Source organism: Periophthalmus magnuspinnatus, chromosome 21, assembly GCF_009829125.3.
Source record: "Periophthalmus magnuspinnatus isolate fPerMag1 chromosome 21, fPerMag1.2.pri, whole genome shotgun sequence".
NCBI classification, from domain to species: Eukaryota; Metazoa; Chordata; class Actinopteri; order Gobiiformes; family Gobiidae; genus Periophthalmus; species Periophthalmus magnuspinnatus.
This window is the reverse complement of record NC_047146.1, coordinates 3527747-3538186: the sequence shown is the minus strand read 5'-3', so window position 1 is coordinate 3538186 and position 10440 is coordinate 3527747. Positions and strand designations below refer to the sequence as shown.

At 39.4% G+C, this 10440-nt stretch overlaps 1 protein-coding gene across 1 annotated transcript; it reads right to left on the bottom strand.

Annotated features, from left to right (window-relative positions):
- Positions 1–4386: 4386 nt before the first annotated feature.
- LOC117389449 (cilia- and flagella-associated protein 251-like) lies at positions 4387–4905 on the bottom strand (the record flags this gene model as incomplete). The annotated part of the gene is made up of 1 exon (XM_033987127.1): positions 4387–4905. A coding segment is annotated over one exon (519 nt), but the record flags the coding sequence as incomplete, so codon positions are not given.
- Between the last annotated feature and the right edge of the window lie 5535 nt (positions 4906–10440).

The following is a 10440-nucleotide window of genomic DNA, read 5'->3' as shown; positions in this document are numbered from 1 at the left end:
TTTGTCTGTAAAACCCCTCACCACACACTTTATACACTTTTCTCACACAGGCGTTAACATTTTCTCACATTTCTCTCTCGTTTAAACTCTCTCAAAGTTCAAACCTTCGTAGGCGTCTTTGTCGGTGCAGAACGTTTCAACGTTTCAGTCAATCAGGACGCAGGACACAATGGTCTACAGTCCAACAGCCAATCAGGACGCACGACACAATGCACGTTCAGACGATGTAAAAAAGCGTTTAAAATTTCGCTAAAAAATCCGAGAAACAGCGAGAACGCGAAAGGTGAACCGCGACTGTGTTCATCTAAAACAACTTAATAAAAGAAACAAATCCGCTGACTTCCGCGTTAGAAAACCGCGGTGTCCGTCGTGAGCTGACGTCGCCGTAAACGTCATCGCAACAAAACGCCGTGTAACTGCCGGCGCCCCCTATGGACAGCTGCACATCACACTAGCGAGCGGCAGATTTTCATTCATTTGTACCTATAAAATGATAAATGTGACGTTGCTGAATCCTACGAATGTCACCGATTAAGACCAAAGTAAGTACAGAGCGACGGGCGGAGGCGGCGACGGGAGGGGAGCGGTAAAATGGCGGCTTGAAAATAAACGGTTAAAGATTAAACTAATCACTCCAAAAGCAAATCTGAGTGAGTAAATGATGAAGGGAAACAACTCCAACGTGGTTATAAGATCTGAAACGTCGATTGTGTAGAACATGTTTGCTTTAAAGATGCACTGAGTAACTTTTCTGCGCGGTGGAGATGTTATATTCGCCAAGTTCAAACGAAAACGTGAAGCGGCGTTTCTTTTAAAAAATGAGTCTAACGCGATTATTATTTATCTTTTATCTCGCTGTAATTGTTCTGAATCTGAAGCGCACGCTGAGTTACGCCGTTTACGCTTATTGCTTTGCCTAGAATGTTCCGCGGTACGGCATTATCTCCATGGAGACGAGCACCAGGTCGGCCAAGTCACAGGTCAGATCTGCGGAGAGGCTGAATAACGAAACTGAACTGTAGAAAAAAAAAAAAAAAAAAAAAAAAAGAGTTTACCGCTGCACTACGTCCCGGTAAAGCAAAAACACGTCCAGAAAAGTTCCTTAGTGCAACTTTAATGTGTAAAGTTATTAAATTAGACAGGTTTTAATTGTCATATAATTTTAAACAGTTTTATAAATATTTTAAAACAGCATGATATAATGTTACCACTTTATTTTTAGTCTGTAAACATCCCCAAAGCTCAAAACGCTCTGTTCCACCTTGTGATGTCATAACGTGGTAGTTTTCCAGCTTTTAACAGCTACGTTTTACCTTTAGCTCCGTCGTAGATTTTGCAATTCCGAGACTGAAACGATCCAAATGATTCTATAAACGAAGGCGTGTGGAGTTTAAAAACACTTCCTGTATCGCCACACGATGACATCACAAGGTGGAACAGAGCGTTTTCACAGTTTGAGAGAAGAAGAAGAAGAAGAAGTCGGGGCCTAAATCTGCAGGTCCGGGTCTGTTTGTGACGAGGAAACGTTAGAACGGATCAGAAAACGGAACAACACGGAAGCGGGACAATCGTATTTAACCCAGACGGAGGCGGGACAATCATATTTAACCCAGATGGAGGCGGGACAATCGTATTTAACCCAGACGGAGGCGGGACAATCGTATTTAACCCAGACGGAGGCGGGACAATCGTATTTAACCCAGACGGAGGCGGGACAATCGTATTTAACCCAGACGGAGGCGGGACAATCGTATTTAACCCAGACGGAGGCGGGTTAAATGAATAATGTTTGTGTTTGTGATTCAGTTCTTGGGTCGAGTCATTGATAGAAAAGGATCAAGTTCAACATTTGTGGATTTACGTTTTAGATTTTTCCGCGGTGAAGTGCGATCGGTTTAAACGTCTCCCGCCCCAGTGCATTCTGGGAGTGCGACACTCTAGAAACTGAAAAACACAGTCCAGGTGTAAAACGGGAGCTCATAAATCCAACAGTCACTAAAGTTAGACTCAGTGTGGAGGCCAAAAGGCAACGGTCCCAGAGTTTGGCAAGAAGAGAGTGATAATGAGCAACCATCTGCTCCTCCTGCTCCTCCTGCTGCTCCTCCTGCTCCTCCTGCTGCTCCTCCTGCCCCTCCTGCTCCTCCTCTCTCTATCCCCTCCTCCTACTCCTCTCTCTATCCTCTACTCCTTCTCTCTCTATCATCTACTAATCTCTCTTTATCCTCTACTCCTCCTCCTCTTTATTCTCTACTCCTCTCTCTATCCTCTCCTCCCTCTCCATCCTCCACACCTCCCTCTTCCCACGGACACATGGAGGGCTTATTCTCCTCCCTCTCTCTCCCCTCCTCCTCCCTCCTCCCTCGTTCTTCCCACAGACTCATGGAGGGCTTATTCTCCTCCTCCCCCTCTTCCTCTTCTCCTCCCCCTCTCTCCTCCTCCCCCTCTCTCCCCCTCCTCCCTTCTCTCCTCCCTCGTTCTTCCCACAGACACATGGAGGGCTTATTCTCCTCCTTTCTCTCTCCTCTCCTCCTCCCCCTCTCTCCTCTCCTCCCTCGTTCTTCCCACAGACTCATGGAGGGCTTATTCTCCTCCTTCCTCTCTCCTCCCCTCCTCCCTCCTCTCCTCCCTCGTTCTTCCCACAGACTCATGGAGGGCTTATTCTCCTCCTTCCTCTCTCCTCCCCTCCTCCCTCCTCTCCTCCCTCGTTCTTCCCACAGACTCATGGGGGTTTTATTCTCCTCCTTTCTCTCTCCTCTCCCCTCCTCCTCCCTCTCCTCCCTCCCCTCCTCTCTCCCCTCCTCCCTCCCTCCTCCCTCGTTCTTCCCACAGACTCATGGGGGTTTTATTTTTGGGCGCCGTGGCCTGAGAGGTGACGAACGCTCTGAGGAGATCGAGTGTCTATAAAAAGGCTGGTCAGGCATAAATCTGACAGAGAACCTAACGCCGGTCGGACAGGGGGGGGCGCCGTCCATAGATCCACACTGTTATGTAAAGGAGGACACTTCAGACGACCATATGATAAACCAACGAGTTAGAGAGCGCAGCCTGGGACGGACGAAGTGCAGGGACGAGAAGGAAAGAGAAAGAAAAGAGAAAGGAAAGAGAAAGAAAAGAAATAGATTTGATACCGAGTCCAATACGACGATTATAATAAAAAACTCTCTTTGTTTCGACAGTAGAACGTGATTTTTGAGACGTCGATCTGGTTAATAAACTCATTCAGAAGTGGCGGAGAAAGTGCACGTTAACTTTTGTAAATTGAACCAACGAATTTGAATAAATTTAGTGATATTTCTGTGTTTTATCTCATATTTTTAAAGCTTTTCGTGCAGTGATTCAGTTGTTTTTTTATGCAGCGAGGTTTGTCTTTGACCAGTTTGTAAAGTCGTGTTCAACGTGTGAGAAAATCAAACCGAAGAAACGTTTTAGCGGCATTTTAAGGCAATAATAATCTGATTTATTTAAAATTATCAATATTAACATTTACAGTTTTACAGTGTTTTTTACATGTTTTTTAAAAGAGAAAGTTGAGTCCAAAGTCACACCAAGATATTTACATTCAGCCACAGTTTGAATCTCGGCTTTTAAAAACACTTCTGAGCTTTGATTTTCAGTCGGGTGTTTTGAAAATACCGTATAAAATCTTTAACTGAAGAATTTCTCGTCAACATAAGTCACAGCTCATGTCAGCGGTTCAGCATTAGACTTTTGCTTTTGTTAAAATCACAACACAAAGCTGAGTGTGTGAACAAACATCTGGAAAATCATTAATATAAGAAAATAAAATAGGCCCTAGTGTTGAGCCTTGGGGTGCTCCAACTCAGACGGTTTAGATAAGGAGGTTTAATACAGCTGAACCAAACAAGAAAAACTGAATTTGTTTTAGTTAGTCTTGGCCAAACCATCACCCACAAGACGACAACCTTCCACAGAATGTTTTACTTTGTCCAGAAATGATTTATTTCCATTTAAGTTGAGGGATGCAGCGGAGTCGGGTTCATCCTGATTGTTTGGACGTGTCTTTGTGACTTCGTGAAGTTTGTATCCAGACCACAGACGTGTTTAGTTTTGGACTTTCTTAAATCGTTTACCTGTTTTTTAAAATGGAGCCTGAAGTATAAAGTTCCATTTACGGGGAAAAAGATGCACTCGTACGATGTAAAAGCTTTGACTCTTTTAAAAAGTATAACAGGGTCTTTCGTTCATTGTTGATTTGTAATAGTGATTTGTTGCTTTACTTTCTTCTTTGCTGTTTTTTTTTTATTCCATGTGCTCACGACTTAAACTGTGTTTCTTGCTGTAGTCAAACGTTTCCTGAGTCCAGTTTTAAGTGATTTTTTTTTGGTAACTCTTCTCTTGTTCTCATAAGTTTCATGCATTCTTCATTTACTTGTTTTCTTCTTTCTCTTCTTCTTTTTCTGCTTCTTCTTTTTCTTCCTCTTCTGCTTCTTCTTCTGCTTCTTCTGCTCCTTCTTCCTCTTCTTCTGCTTCTTGTTCTGCTCCTTCTGCTTCTTCTTTTTCTTCCTCTTCTTCTGCTTCTTCTTTTTCTTCCTCTTCTTCTGCTTCTTCTTTTTCTTCCTCTTCTGCTTCTTCTGCTCCTTCTGCTTCTTCTTTTTCTTCCTCTTCTTCTGCTTCTTCTTTTTCTTCCTCTTCTGCTTCTTCTTCTTCTGCTCCTTCTTCCTCTTCTTCTGCTTCTTCTTCTGCTCCTTCTGCTTCTTCTTTTTCTTCCTCTTCTTCTGCTTCTTCTTTTTCTTCCTCTTCTGCTCCTTCTTCTGCTCCTTCTTCTTCTTCTGCTTCTTCTTTTTCTTCTTCTTCTTCTTCTGCTCCTTCTGCTTCTTCTTCTTCTGCTTCTTCTTTTTCTTCTTCTTCTTCTTCTGCTCCTTCTGCTTCTTCTGCTCCTTCTGCTTCTTCTTCCTCTTCTTCTGCTCCTTCCGTGCATCCCAAATGTGGAATTCTCAATCCATCACCTTCAACGTTTTTTCCAGGTTTTGGAGTTGACCTTTTGGCATCGCGTCGTAAAAACACGATGAACTTTGACCTTTTCACTTTGGTTCACTTCTGTGTATAAATGATGTGATTCTGAGAGCCCAGTTTGTACACGAGTGTTTTTATTATCATTGTTTTTATTAAGTATTAAATCAAATCTATTCTTTCGTATCAAAATTGACTTTGAAGTGTCGTCATCGTGACATTTCCTCACACAGATCTGTGGATCAGGTTTAGCGTCGCTCCTGAGCTGCGTGACTATAAATAAACATATACCATAGACGCTCTATGAGTCTATATATAATTATCAGATGTGTGAGTGGAGCTGAGGAGGTGCAGAGAGGAGGTGCAGAGAGGAGGTGCAGAGAGGAGGACTATTTCAGACCCTGTTTATGAGTTTACCTCTGAAATCCATAAGGACAGATGATCGCGCTGTTAGCATGTTGTTCCCATGTAGCTGTGAACTGTATGTTGTTGTTGTCATTGGATAATCCAGAAGATCTGAAAACATTTTATATTAAAATAAAAATAGGACTGAACCAGGACTAAACCAGGACTAAACCAGGACTAAACCAGGACTAAACCAGGACTAAACAGTTGAATCAGTGTTTCAGTTTTGTTCAGTTTAAACCTTCTCTCTCTTACTGAAGATGTGACTCAGGCCTCGACTTTGACAAAGTTTAAATCCAGACTCAAACGGTTCTGTTTATGTGAATGTGACTGAAAGGGGTTTATTCTGCACTTTTCTCCTTTTAATGTTAATTTTATGATGCTTATTTGTGATTATTTGTGATTATTTGTGATTATTTGTGATGTGTCTTTGTTATTCTTTGAATGACCTTCTGTACAATTTGTGCGTAAACAAAGACAGTGGACATTTTCACTGTGGTTATAAGAAAGAAATGATCCAAAGAGGACACAAAAGAGGGAAAAATGAACTCTAAATGAGTCAAACCACACACTAAAGATGTGTCCAAATACGACCTGAAACACTGAGCTAATCTGAAAAAGTGAAGACTTCATCACTCCAGTGTTTCAAAATGTTCCAGCAGGAGCTTTATTAAGATAACGACGAGAGAACACGGTTAAAACACGATTAAAAGTAAAGGTGATTCTGCAGAAAAAAGAGGACATCTTACGCAAAATTGATTTTTTTGGAGCGGGATGCAGCTGATAGTTGTGTAACGCTCTGAAGGGGGAGTGACTTTGCACAGGGAGCAAAAGGACGAATGATTTGGAGCGTCAAAAACAAAAGTGAAACTCATTAAAGGGCCTGATCTACGTTACAATGTTTCTCCACCAAAAACAGACCTGGAGTCGTGTTTTGCTTCACTCACACGTTTGAAAACATGCAAATAAACTCTGCATATTTACGCTGAGCTCTTCTCTCAAACAGAAAACATCCACCTTGTGATGTCATCGTGTGGCGATACAGGAAGTGCTCCGCTGTGTTTTTAAACTCCACACGCCTTCATTTATAGAATCAGTTGGATGATTTCAGCTTCTGGAATTGGAAATCTTTACTGAACTAAAGGTAAAAAGGAGCTTGAAAACTACCACCTGATGACATCACAAGGTGGAACTGAGCATTTTGAGCTTTGGAGATGTAACAGACTAATAATAAAGTGTGTGAATGAAACAAAACACAACTCCAGGTGTGTTTTTGATGGAAAAACAACATTATAACACGATTTAAACCTCACAATAGTCCATTTTTGAGTAATATTGGAGCTTTAAACACGTTAACGACAAAAAGGAAACATGGCGACCGTCCCTCCTGATCCAACACTCTGGATTAACCTCGTGACGTCTCGCTCTCACCGTTAGTTGGCGAGCTGAGCGAGGAGGCCCGTGGTGACATGTGAGAGGTTCTTACTCTGAGCAGCGGGAGGTATTGTCCATAGATCAGCCGCGTTACATAAAACAGGACAGCTCCACGGAAACAACACCCGAGCAGCCGGACTGAAAATGTTTTACCGGGAAATCAGTCACCGGGCGGATGAAGTGCGTACACGGGGTCTGGAGCGCATCAGACGGATTCATTTAACATGGAGACTTCATCTGTGGCTTTAGTTTTCACGGTATTTCGTTTACTGTTGTTGCTCTTTCTTGATTTTAAAGGGTAACTGAAGGCTCCTGCTGTAAATTATTTATCTTATTCGGGAAGTCGGGCGCGGCCATTGTTATCGGCGGTTTGTTTTATTTTGCACGGAGCTAACGATCTTGACAGGAAATCAGTTTTATATGGACCACAAAGCCGTTTAAAGCCTCCAGAGAATCCGCGCAGCGTTCGATCAATCATCAATCGATCAACGTTTATTTATAGAGCGCTTTACAACACTCAACGTGACCAAAGTAAGACCAGTAAAATCAAATTAAAACAAGTTAAAGTCACACTAAAACAGTAAAATAGGAGAATAAAATTGAATAAAGAGTTTGGGCCGAGTCACAGAGAAGATCATCCCAGTGTTTGGATTTAGTTTTCGGATCTTCCAAAAGGAGTTGATTAGACGAGCTCGAGGCTTGAGGTTTGGATTTGGGACCAACAGTTCAGCCAAAAATGTTCAGCGAGTGTTGAACGTTTAAGATTTTAACAACGAATCAACACTTTATAACATTTAAGCAGCAAAACATTCTTAATCTGAAATTCTCCTTTGGAACGATTATGATTCAGCTCCACGTCGGGATGGATAATAATAAAAACACAAATTAATTGAATGAATTTGGTTAATTGCTCAGCCCTAGTGCCGCCACAGTGAAAGTGCAGTACAGAAGTATTTAGAGACAAAAGCGGCGAGGCGGGATAAGGTCAAAAACATCTCCATGGAGACGAGCAGGTGCCACATCCGTCCATCTTCTTTTGCTTCATCCAGCGCCGAGTCGTGGAGGCAGCAGGTTAAGTAGAGACGCTCAGGACACTGCTCCAGGAAGGTGCGCAGGAGGCATCCGGATCAGACGCCTGTGCCTCCTCTGGCTGCTTCTCCATCAGAAAAGTTACACATCGCAGCTTTAAAGACATAGGTCACAATGTGAGGATTATAGAAAGATCTGGTTATGGACATCTGGACATGTGCTGTTTATTTCATTTAGTGTGTTTGTGTGTCCAGTCCAAAAGCTCCAGTGTCTCTGTCCAATCAGAGCGCAGGATCTTCAGTGTCTCTGTCCAATCAGAGCGCAGGATCTCCAGTGTCCCTGTCCACTCAGTGAGACACTGAGACACCACAGTGACGGCTCCTGATTGTTTCACACTGGGATTTACAGGGAATTATCCAGATCCAGCGTCTCACATTCTGTTCCTCATTTATACGACCTCATGACCCCAGTGCACTTAAAGCTCCTGTCATTTACTAAACTGCTTTTTCTCAGCTTCACCCTGTTCTAATGTGATGAAATGTCCCGCAGTGGAGCTTTAACCCTGTTCTAATGTGATGAAATGTCCCGCAGTGGGGCTTTAACCCTGTTCTAATGTGATGAAATGTCCCGCAGTGGGGCTTTACCCCTGTTCTAATGTGATGAAATGTCCCGCAGTGGGGCTTTACCCTGTTCTAATGTGATGAAATGTCCCGCAGTGGGGCTTTAACCCTGTTCTAATGTGATGAAATGTCCCGCAGTGGGGCTTTAACCCTGTTCTAATGTGATGAAATGTCCCGCAGTGATACTTGGAACATATTTAAGATAAAAAGGTTAAGAGCAGGGCAGTGCATCTGCTCCTTTGACCTCTGACCCTCACCAGGGCTCTTCTGTTTTGGGTTTTGAATTATTTTTCATTTTGTCTTTGCTCCTGTTGGAAAAACTCCGTCGTTCAGTGTCTCTGGGTGAAACATCAGGAGCAGTGGACCAGATTATTATTTATTATTGTGTCCTGCAAACAAAAAATGCCGAGACCTTTAAAGACATGATTAAGAAAACACAATAAAATACAAATAAAACACAATAAAATACAAATAAAACACAATAAAATACAATACAATACAATAAAATACAATAAAATACAATAAAACACAATAAAACACAATAAAATACAATAAAATAAAATAAAACACAATAAAACACAATAAAATACAATAAAACACAATAAAACACAATAAAACACAATAAAACACAATAAAACAAAATAAAACACAATAAAACACAATAAAACACAATAAAACACAATAAAACAAAATAAAACAAAATAAAACAAAATAAAACACAATAAAACACAATAAAACAAAATAAAACAAAATAAAACACAATAAAACAAAATAAAACAAAATAAAACACAATAAAACAAAATAAAACAAAATAAAACAAAATAAAACACGATAAAACACAATAAAACACAATAAAATACAATAAAACACAATAAAATACAATAAAATACAATAAAACACAATAAAATACGATAAAACACGATAAAACACAATAAAACACAATAAAACAAAATAAAACAAAATAAAACACAATAAAACAAAATAAAACAAAATAAAACAAAATAAAACAAAATAAAACACGATAAAACACAATAAAATACAAAAAAATACAAAAAAATACAAAAAAACACAAGAAAACACAATAAAACACAATAAAACACAATAAAGCACAATACAATACAATACAATAAAACGCAATAAAATACAATAAAATACAATAAAATACAATAAAACACAATAAAACACAATAAATTACAATAAAACACAACAAAACACAATAAAATACAATGGGCCAGTTGTCAGACGTTACAAACATCTACAGACTCATTTAAACAAACTTATTTGACGTTTCTTCCAGGATTTACAGAGAAATGATGCCGACTTTTAAACATTAGAATGAAACAACCATTTCATAATTTATACAAATATAAATAGATCTGTTGATATATTTATATTCTGGCCAACAGTTTTTTCACACGTCATGTCTTCAACATGGGTTTAGTTTAAATTTCAGCACCTTTCCATTTCTTTGTATAAAACTGGATTTGATTTAAATAAAAAAAATAAAATAATAATAATAAAATAAAAACATAATATTAATAATAATAATAATAATAAAAGTAACAAAAACATAAATAATAATAATAATAAAATAAAAACATAATAATAATAATAATAATAATAATGATAATAATAATAAAAGTAACAATAATAATAAAAGTAACAATAAAAATTATAAAAATAATAATAATAAAAATAATAATAATAATAATAAAAATAATAATAATAATAGCTTTAATAATAATAATAATAATAACAACTTTAATAATAATAAAAGTAATAAAAATAATAATGGTAATAATACTTTTGTCTGTGCACATTGACATTTATCTCTCATTTCCCTCCGTACACTCTATAAACTCTTAAACTGTCGTGTTTCTGGGTGCAGTCGTGAAACTGACAGAGAGTTTGCGTTGCAGTTTCATAAACGTCACTGAAACGGCTGAGAAAGTCTGGACCTGGTATTTCTGGAGAAAACCTA